Source organism: Biomphalaria glabrata, chromosome 13 (assembly GCF_947242115.1).
Source record: "Biomphalaria glabrata chromosome 13, xgBioGlab47.1, whole genome shotgun sequence".
NCBI lineage: Eukaryota > Metazoa > Mollusca > Gastropoda > Planorbidae > Biomphalaria > Biomphalaria glabrata.
Window position 1 is genome coordinate 23,463,520 of NC_074723.1, and position 21,145 is coordinate 23,484,664.

The following is a 21,145-nucleotide window of genomic DNA, read 5'->3' on the forward strand; positions in this document are numbered from 1 at the left end:
CTTTCCTCTGAAAACAAGTTTAAAAATCATCATAAATTCTATTTTTTTAAGTGCGATTATTCAAGCTTCAATTTTTTTGCCGAAATCGGGATAAAGAAAGCAATCCTAAATGTTTAATCTAGATCCTGCACTATTTATAGTCTATATATGTAAGTATGTTAACCTATGTATTAACTGGTGCCACCTTTAAAGAATTGACAAGATTTTACCTCTACCACTTTGAGAACCATAGCAATCTCTAAATAGTGTTTTCTTTATCAGTAATAAGGTGTTAAAAGAATATGTTAATTAGCGTGACTATAAGCTAAGCACAACTCTAGACTTGCTATCGACAAATAAAATTTATTGTTAACACCACATTGTCCCATCTGAATGACTGGACAGTGAGTGGTCATTCATGTTGTCTTGCCTTTCGATGTTCTTGGTGTGTGCGTCATATAAATCAAACCAATGAATCAGACAAAACAATGGCCGCCAGAAACAGACTTCTAGAAAGCAGACGCCAAAGTCTTGATATTTTATCAGGTAAGTCTCATACTAGAAAGTGACCTATAAGACATGAATGGCTTGAGATGACGTAAGCTTATTTGTTCTCGTGGTCATTAGACAAAAGACTTTGACCAGAAGATTTTTCTCCATGTTAACTTGAGATCGGACATAAACTTTGACCTTGGTGTGTACTTTTTCTTGTTTCGCCAGCCTGGTAGAAGTCAATGTTTGTTTGTAAGTTTTAAAAGTAAGCTTTACCCCCGATACAAAATTAGAAAATCCGAAACTATCTTGAACCTTTTCGACATTTCTTCGGAGATCAAAATTTCTAAGCACTAGCGCCAAAGACTTTTAGGACAAAATGGGGAAAACCCGAGACCACCATAATAACATTTCTAAGCGCTATATGATATAAAAAGGGACAAAAATAAGAGAAAGCTATAATAAAATACAAAACACAAAGTCATGGGTTCTTTCCTTCTACCCACGCTAAAGTCATCAGTATCAACCTGATACATGAAATCGATTGGATTCGCGTACAGTTCTCTAGGTCATAAGAGCGTGTTCTCTGAAATTGGATTCCTTTTTACAAATCTTAAATGAACTCAGTCCATCTGTCTGTCCGTGTGAATTCAATTACATTTCATTCTTCCACTTTCCATTCTCGGATCAAGTTTAAATTTTGTAGAATTGTTTATTGTTGAAGACAATGCATGAGTCAATAAAAATTAACAAAGTAGTAATTTGATTAATGGTTATTAGTTATATAATTGTATGTAGAAATGGGGAGATAAATGGTGCATTATAGATTGTGCGGTAAGTCCACTTATATAAGTTCTTCGTGCTCGTAGATCTTTGTGTTAATCTACTGGGTGTAAAGAAATTATTAAATTGTTGGAAGCCAAAAGTTGTTTTTTTAAATACTTTTTTTCACACTAATTTCCATTTTACCGGAGACACGTGACTCAACATTGAGAACCACTGAACATTTTAGAAAAGTGCATTAGTCATGAAGCTTTCTTCTTTTTTAAAGTTACAGATGTTGAACTTTGACCTTGACACTACATACAATTTTTGTAATGTGACAAAATAATTATTACTAAAAGTATAAAAGAAAACAAACATAGTGACTAAGAGAGTTGGTGTGACTAATGTATATGTCCCAGATTTTAGGGACATATTTAAAGACCTAAATTGTATTCAAAATAGCAACTTTTAATCATGCTCAGATATTGGAATATTAAAACCCTGCAATATCAGTAACGACGACCTGATTATTACGAACAGTGCAGAGGTGGAGGGATTCTCCAGTGAACCCAGGAAAGTCTGGGGGATCAGTAGGAACCTTTATGTAGACAGAAGTATTGCGCTCAGCATACATGTAACCTCTCATCAGTCACGAGCACTTTGAGGTCGCACTCTTTGCACAAGCGTAAAACCAGACCTAATTGAATGATATTTTTATTTACAGATTTTCTCAGGTAAAAAAAGAAATAAGTTTAAATTTGGTAGAGAACCAGATCGAGGTCTAGATCCTACATCGGTTTTGAAAGGACTATAGCAATTTTAAAAGGACTTTCACGTTCGGGAATTTCAGAATGTAAGGAATGATTGATTCAGGAGTTTTGTAAAAAAAAATGGTCAGGAAAATTTTACGCATTGTCTTCTAAGTCTAGTTCTAAAGGCTTATCATTGGAATAGTATAAAGTGTAGTAGATCTATACATTCTCTTAACCAGTATCCTTTCTCAGTAAGAGGGGCTGGGATAAAAAAAAATCCGATAGTTACAAAGCTTGTATCAACTCACTTTGTCTGTCTGTCTGTCTGTCTGTCTGGTAAAACGTGTATACACGTTATTTCTGCCACACCCAGTTGAAACTTCGCACATTTATTCATGGACACAGACAAGACATGAATCAATAATAATAATAAAAAAGTCAATTAATTACTGTTAATTAATGCTAGTATATTCCTATAATTAATGTGTTCATTATTTTAAGCCTCAAAACTACAAAGCTCTTCTGTCGCCAATGGACTTAGTGAGAGATATAGCACTTTCAGTGTTAGAGGAGACAAAGCGGAAACGGAAACAAACAACATTGGTGCGAGAGACTCCAGCAACACAGAGAAAACCAACAACATTGGTGCGAGAGACTCCAGCAACACAAAGAAAACCAACAACCAAACATCCACACAGAAAAACGCGGGACCAACATTTCTGCAGAAAGTGTTTTCCTGGAGGGGCGCCATTGTGCTGTTGCTGCATACGTCTGTTCTTGTGAATGTCTTGCCCAGAAACAACATGCCCATCGCTTTGGTCTGTATGGTGAATAGACCCAAAGTGCCCGAGGTCAATTCTACGAATGCGACGGATTCATTAGCCACGCCTGACAACAGCACCATAGTGGAGGTATTTAATGTATTGTACGTCAGCGTTGTCTTCTGTGAGGCAGTTATCATTAACAGACAGAAACGCTGCCTAAAGGAAAGAAAGATAGAAATAGGATTAAGATTAAGAAAAGTAAGATAGAAAATGATTAGGTAAAGGGAAAGAAAAAGTGGGGGGGGGGAGTTTGCGAGAAAAATAAAAGCAAAGTTGTTTTTTTTAAAGAAACAAGTGAGAGAGAGACTGAGAGGGAAACACAGCTAATGGTAAGGCATGGAAGGAGATTGACCAACATCAAACTCCACGGGAGAGTGGGCTGGAGAGGTTGGAATCCTCTCTTTTAAATACCTTGCTCAATGCACTATATCAGATACCTTGAGGCATCTCGAACAAACACAATTCATCAAGAGGGGAAGAGGCATAAGAAAAAATGAATGGTAAGGGATTGACAGAGAGAAAGAGGAATGTTGAGGGATTGACAGAGAGAAAGAGGAATGTTGAGGGATTGACAGAGAGAAAGAGGAATGTTGAGGGATTGACAGAGAGAAAGAGGAATGTTGAGGGATTGACAGAGAGAAAGAGGAATGTTAAGGGATTGACAGAGAGAAAGAGGAATGTTGAGGGATTGACAGAGAGAAAGAGGAAAAGTAAGGGATTGACAGAGAGAAAGAGGAAGAAAAACAAACAAATACATACCTCAAGATTAATATTCTCAAAGAAATTATGTTCTTTTACATTCAATTCTCTAAATTATGATTTTTTTACTATGCCTCTATTCAAGTCAGAACTTCATGGAAGCACGTCGGTGGGTGGGTGGAACCAGATTGATACGAATATAAGGAAATTGCCCAAACGATTTTCCTATACATTAAATAGTTGATGTTTTTGTTGGCAAAAACTACTAGCTCGTTGGACCGGAAAACTCTATTTTGATTTTAAATATTTTTCTAAGTAAACTAACATATAAATTTCAATTTTTTTTTTAACTAGGTCTAGATTTATATCCAATATCGGTTTTGAAAGGATCACTTTCGGGAATTTTCGAATGTAAGGCATCATTAATTCAAGAGTTAAATAAATAAACGAGTAATTTTACGCCCCATCTGCTAATGATGACGCAATAAGCCTCTTTTCCAATGTAATCTATGCGTAATAATCGTAATGCCGTTCTGCTCTATAAGTTACACTTTTCATTAATCTTTGGACTCAAAGACAAGCCTTATTATAAGTTGTCTATAGCGGATATTGTAATTTTTAAACTATTTTTTTTTAACTTTTCTTGCGCTCACTGAAATTTTAGTATACTGTATTAAAGGCAGGTTTGACTTGATTTATATTCTATATCTATATTATGACCACGTTTATTAGGACTTATTGATAGTGACCTTAACACATGTACCTTTTCATTAGCAATAAAGTAAATCGCTACTATATGATTACAGTATTGCTCTGTGCTAGTCAGTATATTTGTAGTCTCATTCTCCATTTTTATTTAACAGGACATTCAATTTGAGTTTGACTGGGACTCTGAGACTCAGGGCTATCTCTTGACCGGCGTCCAGTTTGTTGGATTTCTCGGTCCTCTGGTGGCCAACATGATCAAGAGTCAGATTGGTGGAAAGTTGTGCCTAATATTGCTCTCACTGGTGATAGTTGTTCTGAGCCTGGTGTCTCCTCTAGCAGCCAGGACCAACATCTACTTACTTCTGGCTATACGTATTATAACAGGAATATGTTCTGTACGCTTTTGTGTATTGTTTCTAGTTTTATTTGTACTATGTTTCATAGTTGTAGCTACTATTGCTGCTCGATTAGTTGTTTTATTTCCGAATTTCTACTAAATAAAAGCAACATTGTTGATAGGCGTTTGTATAAGGTTATAGCTCCAGTCAGCTAGTTTAACTTACCCTTGTACACAAATCTTGAAAAAAAAAAAACACCTAAAAATCTTCAAATAAAACTTGACTTTTATAAACAGTATAGATTGCAAGGTCTTAAAGGGGAACTTTATTTTTTCCTTGTATCAACAGTGTAGGTATAGATTAACACGCAAGTGAGATTACAAGATATTGTATGGTTTAGAAACTCTCAACTCACTTTAAGGTTACTGCTTGCACATAATAAACACACGTCTCTCCATTACTTGTCTCCCGTTCATCAATTGTTGACTTTCTTTTATCAACTCAATTGCATCAATCTTTCTAACAAATTACATTAGACACTAGACACAAAACAACCCCATAACAAAAATGATAAGCGTTTCTTAATACATCTTAATACATGTATGTTGAATTCGGCGCATTGGGCAGCAAGCTGTCTCCATAAAGATCTGTCACTGGCAATGTCTGAAGCCTCCTCCTACCTGGTGTCCACTGTTCTGAGGTGCTCCATGAAGGTGTGGTGCCAACTAATACGAGGACGTCCCTGTTTGCGCTTTCCTCGTATTGGCCTCCATGTCATCACAACTCTCGGTATGCGTAGTTCATTTTGTCGAAGAACTTGTTTGCAAACCTCATGCGACGCTCTGTCACAACCTCACTAAGGATTTCCTTGATAGAAACCCGATCTGTGTAACTGACTCCTAAAATCCGTCTCAGTCATTTTTGTTGAGCCACATTTATTCTTTTCTCAATTTTGACAGATGACTTCCATGTTTCACATGCATATGTAGCAGTTGGAATGACGATTGTGTTGAGAAGGTGTATTTTTGTCTCGAGTCCAATGGCTTGGCTTGTCCAAATAGGCTGCAGCCTTTGGAAAATGCTCCCTGCCTTTCCTATTCGACATTTGTTATGATGCTGCCAAGGTATGTGAACTTGTCCAGCTCTTCAAGCTTTGACTCGCCAAGTCTGACGGGGACACCCTTTGCCTTATATCCCACTCGCATAATTTTAGTCTTATCCAAGTTTATGCGGGGGCCAATTTTGGGTGCCTCTCTGTCTAGGCTCTCCGTTATTTCTTGAATGCATTTATTTGTAGCCCCGAGTAGTGCAACATCATCAGCAAAGTCAAAGTCCGTCAATCGGAGTTGTTCACGCCATGAAATACCAAAGACAGTCTGGTTCATTGCTCTCCTCATTATGTAGTCGATGGCTAGGAGGAAGAGAAAGGGAGATAGGATGCACCCCTGTCTCACTCCTGTCTCGAGGCTAAAAAATTCGGTTGTTCCTTCTTCTGTTTTAATGCAGAAACTAGATTGACTGTATAGGTGTCGTAGAATCTGGACGAATTTTTCTGGGATGCTGTATTCTCTATTTTCCATAGTGTTTCTCGGTGGACACAATCAAATGCTTTGTAAAGTCCACGAAACTGATCGTTAGCCGTTGTTGGTACTCAAGACTTTGTTCTATGATATTTCGTAGAATGAAGATCTGCTCTACTCATGATCTGCCTCTTCGGAAGCCTCCTTGTTCTTCTCTGAGCCTCTCATCCACAGACTGTTGAAGCCGTCGCAACAAAACAGTGCTGAAAGCTTTGCCAGGGACAGAGAGGACAGTAATGCCCCTCCAGTTGTTGCAGTCTGCCAAGTTGCTCTTTTTTCGAAGCTTTGCAATCACTCCTTTTTGCCAGTCCTCATGGACTTTAGAAGTTCGCCAACAGAGATTAAAGAGCTCTGTCATTCTGCACTGCACTGCACTGCCCCCCCCTGTTTTAGCATTTCTGCTGACACCATGTCTAGCCCTGGTGCTTTGCTGTTATTTAGTACTGCAATGGCCATGGTAACCTCTTCTGAAATTATTGGGTCTGTCTTGACCTTGAGATTATTGTCCGGAGAGGGTTCATTAAATGTGTAAGTCAGGTCTGGAGACGGTTTGTTAAGGGTCTCTTTAAAGTGATCTACCCATCTGGCATCCTGTTCTTCTTTCGTTAGCAAAAATTTGCCTTGCTTGTCTTTAATCGGTGCTCCATGTAACTTTTTGCTCCAGTGAGATTTCGGACAATATGATGTGTCTTTGTGTCATTTCTCTGGGTGAAACACATGTGATCAAACGTCCCATCACCACATCGATGTTTTAATCCATTGGATGAGGAGGAGGATATTAACCATTTAACAACTCCACATAAGCACTTATGTCAACTTTCTGTTAGTCTTAAGGAATCATAATGTCGACCATCTGTTAGTCTTAAGGAATCATAATGTTGACCATCTGTTAGTCTTAAGGAATCATAATGTTGATCAGATCGATTTTGACCACCTTCAGGGAGCTACTGCACCAGTTGTCGGAGAAGCTCTTGCTTGGTGGTCTCCTGACTCAGAGAAACTGACTTGGATAGCTTTTAGTTATGCAGGTACATTAAATTGTAATACTTAATACGAGGATTAACAATCATTTAAAAATTGTGCCTACTTTAAATTGAGATTCATAGATTCATAAAAAGGTGTAAAAAAAAACAACAAACTAACGGTTTATGAACTTCAGGAAAACAAATGTTGCCTTCACTTTGTTCTGCAGGTTTTAATGTTGGTGCTATAGTGTGCTCTGTTGTCTCTGGATATCTCTGCACTGTTTCCTTGGACAATGGCTGGCCTTTTATTTTTTACTTTACAGGTAAGACAAAACTTATTTAGTTAGTTATAATTAGTTATAATATTGAGTCCGGAGAGTAATGAGGAGTACAGTATTTCAAGTGGCTATACAGTTCCAGTTGTATATAGAATACTAGTTCGTTACCAGGTCGTACAGGCCAGTGAAGTAGCAATAAGCTACTGGTCTCCACTGCCCACATGTTGCGACGTCGCAGGTCAGGAATTCAGGCCGTCTTTGGCAATTGGTCTTCGTTAGATCCTCAAAGGCAACGTATAGGTCGCAAAAATATCATGTCCAGGGCCGCAGCAGACTAAAATAATAAATTATTGAATGAAAAAGTTTGTTACAGGTTTTAAGCAAAGTTAACCTGAAAAGAAATAATTTAATAAAAGATTATGTTAAGTAGTGGTTCCCAAAGTGGTCTATAGAGACCCCAATGAGTCTACGAAGACTTCCAAAGGGTCTACGAAAGTGAAAAAATAAATTGGGGGTCTATGAGATGTCCACGGGGGTCTACGATAATAGATTTAATTTAAGCAGGACGTGACTTTAATTCTAAAATCCCATTAATGTAATTCTTTCCTAAACTAATATGTGATTTGTACCTTAGTTAATCCTTTAAATATGTATCCTGCTATTCAAACAAAAATTGTTACATTCAATTTCAATATTTATTTCAATAACTTAATTTTGCCTACATGTAAATAATGTTTAACTAAAAGAAAGAAGACTGTACAGCGTTGATTATTTAAAAATTGGGATTCATTGTTTCGTTGTCAAACAAGCGGTTGCTTAAGTGCCTTTTTTATGATGATATGAAACTAATTACGCTAAAGGATCATTTGGGACAATGCCACCCTGATAAAGTAGATAAAGGTTTGAAAACTTTCGAACACTCAAAGATAAAGTTCAGAATAGACACACAAAATATCTCTTCGACATCATATAAAGAAGAAGATGGTTTGTGGGCGTTTTACAAATTCTCTTTACTTATAGCAAAATATGGAAAACACTAAAGTAAAACATTGATTTTATCAGCCGTTGTAGTTTTAAAAACTGTTTTACACAAACCTTCATCAGATATTATTAAACGAATTTCTTTAAGCAACAATATAGTTCAAGGGCACATCGATGGCATGAGTTATAAAATTTAAAGCATCTTATGTAATTCTTTGCAAACGACATACATACAGTTTTGGATCAGCGGTGTCACAGGCTCTGACAGAATGTAGTACAGTGTGCTGCAAACTGCCTAAGGGTCGGGTGCTCCTTATTTTCAACAGGGTTGACCCACGAAACCTTTGCCGTGTTTGTGTATAGCTGCAAGGCAGCAGAGGTTTTCCATCTGCTAGGTGGGTTGCTGGCCAAGGCTAATGAGTCCTTCCTGCTTAAAGCTTACTGGTTTAGGCGCCAGTTACTCACCTTCGCCCCATCTCCTGTTAGTGAAACAGTTCTGCTTATCCAATATTTGAGCCAAACGTGAAAGATGAAGAAATACACTAAAAACTTTTTACAATAAAACATTAGGCAAATTAATTAATTGATTAATTAATATGTTAATGTTTGATAACTACACCATAGAACAACAAATTCCTATATGAAATAAAATATCGGTAGCAACGGATAATGGACGCGCGAGAAAAAATCATAAAACAAACAAACTTTTCCAGTGTGTTTGGTGATTCCAGTAATAAATATTAATTGTTATTTTAATTGGTTTAAATTTGATTTTTATGAATACAAAAATATAAATCTCTGTAACTTTAAATGTAGCTTCAAATTACTGTTTCATTCTTCCACTCACTACAGTTAGAAATTAGTTTTAAAAAATGGAGTTGATGAATTAGCAAAAATGCAATATAAGTTAAGCATGGGGGTCTACCGAAAACCAGAAATCATGGCAAGAGGTCTACGAGAGAAAAAACTTTGGGAACCACTGGTGTAAAGAATAGATTTCTTCTCCTTGTAGGTACTGTCAACCTGATTTGGTTAATGGCCTGGTATTTTCTCTACATGGACAAACCAGAGAAACATCCTTACATCAGTGAAACAGAGAGAGCGTACATCTTGGCCAATCGAACTGGCATGACTACGTCAACGGAAAAAGTAATTTTTGTGTTTTCCTACTCCAGTTCATGATTCTTGTTTGTTTGTAGACATTTGAACAAGTCCCTTGAAAAGTGAGAAGCTGCTATTGGTTTGGTTTGTAGACATTTGAACAAGTCCCTTGAAAAGTGAGAAGCTGCTATTGGTTTGGTTTGTAGACATTTGAACAAGTCCCTTGAAAAGTGAGAAGCTGCTATTGGTTTGGTTTGTAGACATTTGAACAAGTCCCTTGAAAAGTGAGAAGCTGCTATTTGTTTGGTTTGTAGACATTTAAACAAGTCCCCGAAAGTGAGAAGCTGCTATTAGTTTGGTTTGTAGACATTTGAACAAGTCCCCGAAAGTGAGAAGCTGCTATTTGTTTGGTTTGTAGACATTTAAACAAGTCCCCGAAAGTGAGAAGCTGCTATTAGTTTGGTTTGTAGACATTTGAACAACTCCCCGAAAGTGAGAAGCTGCTATTGGTTTGGTTTGTAGACATTGGAACAAGTCCCCGAAAGTGAGAAGCTGCTATTTGTTTGGTTTGTAGACATTTGAAAAGGTCCCCAAAAAGTGAGAAGCTGCTATTTGTTTGGTTTGTAGACATTTAAACAAGTCCCCGAAAGTGAGAAGCTGCTATTGGTTTGGTTTGTAGACATTTGAACAAGTCCCCAAAAAGTGAGAAGCTGCTATTTGTTTGGTTTGTAGACATTGGAACAAGTCCCCGAAAGTGAGAAGCTGCTATTTGTTTGGTTTGTAGACATTGGAACAAGTCCCCGAAAGTGAGAAGCTGCTATTTGTTTGGTTTGTAGACATTGGAACAAGTCCCCGAAAGTGAGAAGCTGCTATTAGTTTGGTTTGTAGACTTTTAAACAAGTACCCGAAAGTGAGAAGCTGCTATTTGTTTGGTTTGTAGACATTGGAACAAGTCCCCAAAAGTGAGAAGCTGCTATTTGTTTGGTTTGTAGACTTTTAAACAAGTCCCCGAAAGTGAAAAGCTGCTATTAGTTTGGTTTGTAGACTTTTAAACAAGTCCCCGAAAAGTGAGAAGCTGCTATTTGTTTGGTTTGTAGACATTTAAACAAGTCCCCGAAAAGTGAGAAGCTGCTATTAGTTTGGTTTGGTTCGTCTGTTACCTTTATATCTCAAACACTAAAAGAAAAGATATTTGTTAATCTGCTTTTAGCTTGCTAGGTTCTGGTGCAAAGGCACGTTTAGCTATCTCATTGAAAACTGTTGTTTTTTTTTATTAAATATTCTTTTCACTAAAATTACAACAATTGACTATTACTAGCTTTACCCATCGGCTACGCCTGTTAATTTGGTCCCAGATTATATATTGTTTTTTTTTCCATCTAAACCATCCTTTTTTTTTTTACTTTTAACCTAGACCACCACGTAAATTTTAAATTTCTCCGCCTCTGAGTCCGCCCAGCTTTAATGTGTACCTGGCATTACTTGGGAGAAAAGTAAAGGCCGTTGGTCGTTGTGTTGGCCACATAACATCCTCGTTAACCGTATGCCACAGAAACAGATGACCTTATATATATATATATATATATATAAAGAGAGAGAGAGAGAGAGAGAGAGAGAGAGAGAGAGAGAGAGAGAGAGGGAGAGAGAGAGAGAGAGAGAGAGAGAAAGAGAGAGAAAAATTTTTCTCAAAAAATCTATCTTCAAAGATTTGTATTTTGTTATGTCAGAAATTCAAAGCACCCTACAAAAAGATGGTGACATCCATTCCAATGCTGGCCTATGTCTACTCCTCTACCTGCCATTTTTGGACAATGACAATTATATTCACCTACCTGCCCCTCTACATCAGCGGAGTGTTACAAGTTACGGCTGAAAAGGTAAATAAAACATACAAGTTTTTATGGGAAATTTCTTGAAATAGCCAGTTAGGTTTTTTTGTCTGGAGACAGAGAAGTAGCTATTTTGTCTAGAAACAGAAAAATAGTTATTTTGTGTACAAACACAAGTTGAATGCAAGTGAACAGACTATTGTCGATAAAAAGAGTTTTTAATCTATAGTAGATTATACTTATTTATTTTGTTTAAAAAGAAATACATTTTAAATAGTTTTTGTAGTTTTTTGTACCTCAAGGTGATATGACGTTACCGACTTTATTAGTTAGAGTTATTAATAAAGAAGTCTTTGACCTATTATACAAACTTAGCTCCTCTGAAATATTTTTAAAAAGTTGCGTTTTTTTATGAACAAAGAATATGATTTAGACGGGTCAGACGAGGGACGCTAAAAATAATGAACATTTTGTGTAATAAAATGTATAAAAATGTATCAACCTGTTTTCAGACTGGACTTTTGTTTTCTCTCATTGCTTTCTTCCGGTTTCTTGGAGCCTTTTTCTGGACAGGGTTAGGCAACTGGATGATCTCCTTCACCTCGATGAGCAAGACCAAAATTAGAAAACTCTGTGTCTTTACAGGTAAATTTCAATTGTAAAGAATTGCTTTTATATAGTGCATCTTTCGTACAAGGTCTTGGGGCAAAGACCTTCCTTCAGGGAACGGTACCAGGAAAAAGTAGATGAGGCAGAGAAAGCGATGGAAAGACAACACAAAAGAATGGAAGGGCCTGCCATTGAAAGAGATTCTATCTAAGGCAAAAGACAGAGAGGAATGGGGAAAGACGGTCGACAAGTCTTGCATGGTGTCCCAACGGTCCAACAGACTTGACTAAGGGATCGGTCCAGATGAGGTGAAGATGATCTTTCGTGGGTATAGCATGCTCAGTGCGATTATCCCATCTCTTTTTTTTTTTGGACCAGGTAAAAGTCACTTGAGATAAATGCGTATTCACCTGTTAATGTCACTTCTGATAAAGGTGGTTCTTTTTGCGAAAATCTGTCCTTCATATATAGACCTACATATTTTTCAGGATTTCGTACAATACTATATTATATTTTCTAATTGACTTTATCTATTTCTTTATTTCTTTACTTTCTTTTTTGTCTATACGTGAATTTGGAGGTGTTGTAGTGGACGGTTGTTGACTTATAGCACCAGACTGCTGGGAGACAACTAAATCTTTGTAGGCGTAATATACTTTAACTTAGAAAACTTAAAATAACTTGCATAACTTCTTTGTGGAAAATACTAAATATAACTTTTATCACAATAGAGACAAATTTTAACTTCATGTGAAAAAATCAATGTAGTAGACTAAAGTCATGTTATACAAATGGTATTTTGAACAAAATTGAACACACTACAAAAACACGTTTTTTTTTACTCTGGCAATCTGGAGTCGTCTGTCCTAGCCAAGACAGTTGTCGACAATCTTCGCTTTTCTTGCATCATACACACTGCCTAGCTAAGCTCTTACCACCGTCACCATAGAAACACACACATACATACACACTGCCTAGCTAAGCTCTTACCACCGTCACCATAGAAACACACACATACATACACACTGCCTAGCTAAGCTCTTACCACCGTCACCATAGAAACACACACATACACACACACTGCCTAGCTAAGCTCTTACCACCGTCACCATAGAAACACACACATACACACACACTGCCTAGCTAAGCTCTTACCACCGTCACCATAGAAACACACACATACACACACACTGCCTAGCTAAGCTCTTACCACCGTCACCATAGAAACACACACATACACACACACTGCCTAGCTAAGCTCTTACCACCGTCACCATAGAAACACACACATACACACACACTGCCTAGCTAAGCTCTTACCACCGTCACCATAGAAACACACACATACACACACACTGCCTAGCTAAGCTCTTACCACCGTCACCATAGAAACACACACATACATACACACTGCCTAGCTAAGCTCTTACCACCGTCACCATAGAAACACACACATACACACACACTGCCTAGCTAAGCTCTTACCACCGTCACCATAGAAACACACACATACACACACACTGCCTAGCTAAGCTCTTACCACCGTCACCATAGAAACACACACATACACACACACTGCCTAGCTAAGCTCTTACCACCGTCACCATAGAAACACACACATACACACACACTGCCTAGCTAAGCTCTTACCACCGTCACCATAGAAACACACACATACACACACACTGCCTAGCTAAGCTCTTACCACCGTCACCATAGAAACACACACATACATACACACTGCCTAGCTAAGCTCTTACCACCGTCACCATAGAAACACACACATACACACACACTGCCTAGCTAAGCTCTTACCACCGTCACCATAGAAACACACACATACACACACACTGCCTAGCTAAGCTCTTACCACCGTCACCATAGAAACACACACATACACACACACTGCCTAGCTAAGCTCTTACCACCGTCACCATAGAAACACACACATACACACACACTGCCTAGCTAAGCTCTTACCACCGTCACCATAGAAACACACACATACATACACACTGCCTAGCTAAGCTCTTACCACCGTCACCATAGAAACACACACATACACACACACTGCCTAGCTAAGCTCTTACCACCGTCACCATAGAAACACACACATACACACACACTGCCTAGCTAAGCTCTTACCACCGTCACCATAGAAACACACACATACATACACACTGCCTAGCTAAGCTCTTACCACCGTCACCATAGAAACACACACATACATACACACTGCCTAGCTAAGCTCTTACCACCGTCACCATAGAAACACACACATACATACACACTGCCTAGCTAAGCTCTTACCACCGTCACCATAGAAACACACACATACACACACACTGCCTAGCTAAGCTCTTACCACCGTCACCATAGAAACACACACATACATACACACTGCCTAGCTAAGCTCTTACCACCGTCACCATAGAAACACACACATACATACACACTGCCTAGCTAAGCTCTTACCACCGTCACCATAGAAACACACACATACATACACACTGCCTAGCTAAGCTCTTACCACCGTCACCATAGAAACACACACATACATACACACTGCCTAGCTAAGCTCTTACCACCGTCACCATAGAAACACACACATACATACACACTGCCTAGCTAAGCTCTTACCACCGTCACCATAGAAACACACACATACATACACACTGCCTAGCTAAGCTCTTACCACCGTCACCATAGAAACACACACATACATACACACTGCCTAGCTAAGCTCTTACCACCGTCACCATAGAAACACACACATACACACACACTGCCTAGCTAAGCTCTTACCACCGTCACCATAGAAACACACACATACACACACACTGCCTAGCTAAGCTCTTACCACCGTCACCATAGAAACACACACATACACACACACTGCCTAGCTAAGCTCTTACCACCGTCACCATAGAAACACACACATACACACACACTGCCTAGCTAAGCTCTTACCACCGTCACCATAGAAACACACACATACACACACACTGCCTAGCTAAGCTCTTACCACCGTCACCATAGAAACACACACATACACACACACTGCCTAGCTAAGCTCTTACCACCGTCACCATAGAAACACACACATACACACACACTGCCTAGCTAAGCTCTTACCACCGTCACCATAGAAACACACACATACATACACACACACTGCCTAGCTAAGCTCTTACCACCGTCACCATAGAAACACACACATACATACACACTGCCTAGCTAACCTCTTACCACCGTCACCATAGAAACACACACATACATACACACACACATTCAATGACAGAAGGAAAAAAAAATTCTCTAAGATATGCAACAATTAATTTCATCGCCTGATCTTACAAAATGTATTTATTTTCTATTTAGGTTTCATTATTGCTGGCTCCCTCAATCTGTCCCTGTGCTTTCTAGACGTAGAGTACAAAGTGGCTGCTCTATGTATCTTGATGATAATGATGGTGTTACAGGCAGTGGGCATGACTGGTCTCACCGTGATCCCACTTGAAATGGCGCCCATGTAATTATACTTTTTTTATTTTTTAAATACTTTAAAAAAATGGAAGAATTCTTTGTACATTCCTTACCATTGCATTGTCTTCATGGGGGGAGGAAATGTTGAACGCGTAGTTTGAGAACGGCTCTAATGATTTTGCTATAAATGTGACAGTTAATGTTTGTATTTAAGAAAACAATTACTACCTAATTGGCCGCACAATGGAAACTCTGGTTTGACCGTTATAATTTTTCTAAGTACGGTATAATCATCTTGAAATTTAATTTGGCGTGCATCTTTTTCCAAACTCTGTGCTAGCTGGAATTACGCCTTTGCCTGAACAGTTTGGTTTTTTATTATTTAGTAAATATCTGTGGCATTTTACGTCTCGAGAGACGATCTTTTCCCTTTGCCACTTCTTGTGTGACTAAAGAGGCCAGTCCTTGATACACAGCTGCGATCGCAGGCTGGGCATATATAATCACCAGGCGCCGTTGCATTTTCACCCTTCTTTCTGCTTCTGTTGTGTATGACATCTGCAATCTGTGACCCTTTCTTTATGCTCTCTCTCCATGTGGATCTGTCCAGTGCCACCTCTTCCCAGTTGCCAGTGTCGATTTTGAAGAGCTTCATGTCGCGTTTGCATACATCCGTATAACGTAAAAGTGGGCGACCAGCGGCTCTCCTGCCTTCTATTAGATCGCCATACAGTATGTCCTGTGGAAATCGACCTACTGGCATTCTACGAACGTGGCCAAGCCAGCCAAGGCGTCTGCTGCTGATAACAGAGCGGATGTCCTGGCATCCTGCTCTATGTAGCACTTCCTCATTGTTTATCTTATCTTATCTTATCAAAAGTGCTAATAAAGAGGCGAAACAAATGGCTAGAAAATGTGCTAACAACTTTTGGAGGGATACCTGCAACAGAATCCAAGACAGTTTCCACTCAGGAAATAGCAAAGCTCTATTTGATGTCATTAAAGCGGCCCTGGGTCCAACAGTGTCTAAGCCTGCCCCCCTTCTATCCAAATCAGGAGAAAAAATTACAGATCAAACCAAGCAACTAGATGGCTGAGTGAAGCGTCTAGTGTGGTAGCTTAACTTGTTGCCACCGCTGGCTAGCATCTGTGAAAGGGGAGCAATTTTGTAAGTCTCTCTTGCCAGAACATAGCCTCTCCACAGCAAGTCCTATGCAGTACCTCCTCGTGGTGGCAGATGGAAACTGAGGCTGCGAAGCCTCAGGCTAAACTGCAAGGGTCTCGGAGGAGGTTTGGCCCCAAGATGTGAGGCAGGCATGGCCCGTCGGCGTGCGACACGCCCTGTTGCCCACAAACCAAATCCCTAGCTATAGGTCAATAGCCGCACTGCCTTGTGTGTGTGTCCCTGTAAGGTCTAAGGCTAAGGGAGTAAACCCTAACAGAAAATCCGGTCCTGGAGCCCCGTAGGCGGGGGGTCAGTAGTAAGACTACTGCTCTCTGGCAAACTCCTGCAGCCACCTGTCCCCAAATTGTGATGGCTCGCCATCCCTTTGGACCCGGTCAGTATGGAAGAGAGGCGTGTGCTGACGTGTGGGCAACCCAGCACTCGCAAATTTACCGCCCAGGCTTTCCCCCAGCAATGGAGAGGTCACTCCATCTCTGACAGTAATGTCTTTGAAAAAAAACACGGAGAGTGGTAGTTACCGGTGATAAGTTCCTAGCTGATTGGCGTAAGCTGGAACGCCAGGGACCACTCTTGACGGTAGGAGGGGCTTTTTAGGCTCACTGGATAGCTACTGCCTGCCTTAAGCCGAGCAGCCCTCGGACAATAAAGTGCTATCCCGCCACAGCTTGCCGCACCACTGGGTGCTTGGTGCTAAGACAAAATCAAAAAGCAAGCTGCTCACCCGCACCTGCAAATAAAATAAAAAAAAACCCTCAACATTAATGCGTTTAGCAAGCTGGAACATACGGACAATGTGTCCTGGCTTCAATACTGACCCTGAACTCGTCACCGACATGCGACAAACAGCTATCATCGACAGAGAACTCAGCAGACTAAACATTGATGTGGCCTGCCTGCAAGAAACCAGACTGGCAGACAGTGGATCTCTTACAGAAAGCAACTATACATTCTACTGGCAAGGAAAACCAGAACAAAGCCCTAGAATACATGGCGTCGGCTTCGCAATAAGAAACAGTCTCGTCCCCTGCATTGCAATGTTTCCCATTGGCAATGAAAGAGTAGCACACATGAAATTTGCATCACCGCAAGGCAAAGTTAATATAATCTGTGCTTACTCACCAACCCTTGCTGCACCAGAAGAGGACGAAGACAGATTCTTTCAAGCTCTAGAGGACGTAATTAAAAGTATTCCAAAATCCGAGCACCTCTATATAAATGGAGACTTCAATGCCCGTGTTGGTGATGGAAATGATGCATGGCCAAAATGCTTGGGACCTCATAAATAAATGACAATGGCCAAAGGCTACTCGAGTTCTGTAGCTCTCATGAACTGTGTATAACAAATACATTCTTCTCTGGCAAGGAACGCCATAAAGTTTCTTGGCAGCACCCACGCTCAAAAAGGTGGCACCAGCTTGACCTCTGCATCACCCGAAGGACGGATCTGAAAATTGTCATTCACACCCGTTCATACTATAGTGCGGACTGCAACTCAGACCATTCACTAGTGCTAAGCAAAATCAAGCTACTTCTCAAGAAGGCTTACACTTCCACTCAACCCAGAACTAGGCGAATTAACGTCAACCATGTAGGTGACCCAGAGAAGTGTGCACTCTTTGGCGAGCTCCTAAACAGTTCAATCCCCTCGTTAAGTGATGAAGAAGACATCTCTATCAGATGGGAGAAATTAAGAGACGTAATCTACAGTTCGGCAATCACCGCCTTTGGGCCTCAAAAACACAAAAATGTAGACTGGTTTGAGGCGAATCTAGCACATATGGAACCTTGCATCGAGAAAAAACGATCTGCACACCTCGCTCACAAGACAAAGCCTAATCCAAAATCTTTGGAGTAAATATAATGTTGAATAAATACATAGACTACATTTCTAGTTTGCGCACCGTCTTATGTAGACCTAACAGTTTACATACTCTTGTCAAATCCATAGCTGGACTGTTAATAAAAGAAAATGATTGTGTAGAGAGCTTACAGGAAAGACTTCTTGTAATAATGAAGCATTAGTAAAGTTTCCCTTTCAGATCTTGTGATCTATGGGGCAGATGATCTTAAGGTCATCTGTTTCTTTTAATGAAGCATTAAAAAAAAAAGAAATGACAGACTAGTATTCATAAAGCGGATATTGATTCTATAGTTTATTTTACTTGTTTTTTTACAAATGCACTATAATGTTACACTGTACTACCAGAATAATGTAATTAATGACGTCAGATATTTATTTATTACAATTAGATTTATAACAAATAGTAATTATACTATAGATTTTCACAATGCTAAGTTCTCCTGTTTGTCTTTTAGGTTTTCAGGGTTGATTACAAGTATCAACTTTTCATTTGCCGGGCTGGTAGTTATTTCTGGTCCTTTAATAGTTGCTAACATTGCACCAAATGTAAGTTAGCATTTCTCAAGTTATTTATAAAACAGAACAAACATTCATTTATCTATCTATCCATCTATCTATCGTCTGTTGGAGAATGTTAGCCAATAGAACTATGGAATAATTAAATCAATCTAATCTTTCAAATTTAAATCTAGTGGGCAGGGATTTAATGTCAGTAAATCGAACATTTGTGAGTGAAGATCCATCGTTGATTAAGTCAATACTAGTGGGCAATCATTTAAATGTAATGTTACATTTATGCAACACTAAAAGGTACACCCAATCAATCCAATATGGGCACTAACCATGTCTGTCCCAAACAATATGAGTTTATTTCTCCACCCTTTTCAGCAAACTAGTTTTACTAAAGACACCTATAAACTTTGATGTAACTAAGTTAGAGACTTCTATTGCCATTACTTTTCTTGCATTGGTTTCGCTTCCAGAATACTTTTGAAGAATGGAGAATAGTTTGGATCTTAACCAGCGTTGTCTACATATCGGCTGGAATTGTCTTCGTCCTGTTTGGTCAAGCTGAACTCCAGCCCTGGGCACAAGGCAAGCAAGAGGTCGTGCCCAACATTGTTCTGCCTTTTGTCCACATGGGCCGCAGATTCTCCAATTTCCATGAGACGCTGCCGCTGAGCCCAGTCAGCGCAACCAAGAAGTTTGACTTCGGTCTCAACGCCCAGCTGGCCTTTATGTTGCCCGCTCTCCCAGAGTCTCCACAAATAACTGACCAGCTGCACCTTCAGCTTGACCTGAGCCCAGCCAGTAATACAACGAGACACATGTTTGCAGTTACGTCCAGGCAGGACAGTTATAGAGAAGATACAAGTGTTGGAGTGGACAACACAGGCTATCAGACAGATCAGATAGTTAGTGTAGCGGTTATAGCATTGAATGAGAACAAACAACTGGCATCGGGTGATACGACAACTGGAAACAACATTACTATATCAGACGGAGTACAAATGTTAAGGAAGAGTTACAGTGACACCGAGCTTACACTTCATCATAAAACTTCCGTTGTAGCACAACTATTAGATCAAACTCGTGCAATGGATGCAAATGAGACTGCTGATGACAAAATAGATTCGCAGGAATCAAACGTTATAAACAATGATTTGAATATAAATAAAGTTTCAGAGACAATCTGTGCAACCAAAATTAAAGACAGTGTTGAGGATTATGATGAACATAAATAAACAGCTATGCTAGAACAACAAATAAATACATCTTTTTTTGTTTAAAGTGTGTGTACGTTTTTCTTATGTAGGCCCAGCCTATCATGCCAGAGGTATGATAACAAGCTTTATGCAAACTGCTTAAGTCACACTTATAGATTGAGAATGCTGAAGATATTCAACTTTGTTCCTTAGATATAGCTATATCTAGATCCAAGTGGAAGAGCTGCTTTTGGTCTTAGGATAGCAAACTTTATTTATTTATTTTTTGGGATAGCAAAACCCGTAAATAATACTTTTTTTTCAAAAAGACATAAACCTTCTTTGCACATCGTATAAGGCGAATATTTTTCTCTTAATAACTTAGAAATGTTTGATGAAAAATAAATGAAACTTCATTTACCTCGCCCCATTGCTCTCCTCGACACGAGATAGAATCCTGGCTTCTAGACTTGATAATAGTCCAATGATAAGTCTTTAGATCTAGTGTGAGAGGACGGTGTGCAAAATGTTTCTGTACATTAATTTATTCAACCTTTGGATGAATGTGCAAATACCAGAAGACTGGCGAAGACATGGATATTTCAAGATAAGTGACAGATAAATATTTTCTGGTTCTCAGGCCAGATTTAAATTGTTTTCTTTTTATACTTTGAAAGATTATAACGGTCAAACTTGAGTTTTACAAAGTGTGGCCAACAAAATAGTATTAATTCTTTGTTTCAGTGAGCTACATTTACTGTTTCATTTCTAGGAAAATCGTAAGAGCCGTTTTCAAGACCCGTATCCCCAGAGCCGTTTCCCAGACCCGTGTCCCCGGAGCCGTTTCCCAGACCCGTGTCCCCAGAGCCGTTTCCCAGAGCCGTGTCCCCAGAGCCGTTTCCCAGACCCGTGTCCCCAGAGCCGTTTCCCAGACCCGTGTCCCCAGAGCCGTTTCCCAGAGCCGTTTCCCAAACCCGTGTCCCCAGAGCCGTTTCCCAGAGCCGTG

The 21,145-nt window shown here is 39.5% G+C and overlaps 1 protein-coding gene across 1 annotated transcript; it reads left to right on the forward strand.

Annotated features, from left to right (window-relative positions):
- Positions 1–326: 326 nt before the first annotated feature.
- On the forward strand, positions 327–20,224 carry LOC106076884 (uncharacterized transporter slc-17.2-like). The gene is made up of 11 exons (XM_056008691.1): positions 327–525; positions 2,490–2,899; positions 4,375–4,614; positions 7,078–7,165; positions 7,330–7,425; positions 9,374–9,510; positions 11,190–11,339; positions 11,804–11,936; positions 15,282–15,432; positions 18,889–18,979; positions 19,417–20,224. The coding sequence occupies exons 1-11, from the start codon at positions 468–470 to the stop codon at positions 20,176–20,178; spliced, it is 2,316 nt and encodes a 771-aa protein (XP_055864666.1). The 5' UTR covers positions 327–467; the 3' UTR covers positions 20,179–20,224.
- The last annotated feature ends 921 nt before the right edge of the window (positions 20,225–21,145 follow it).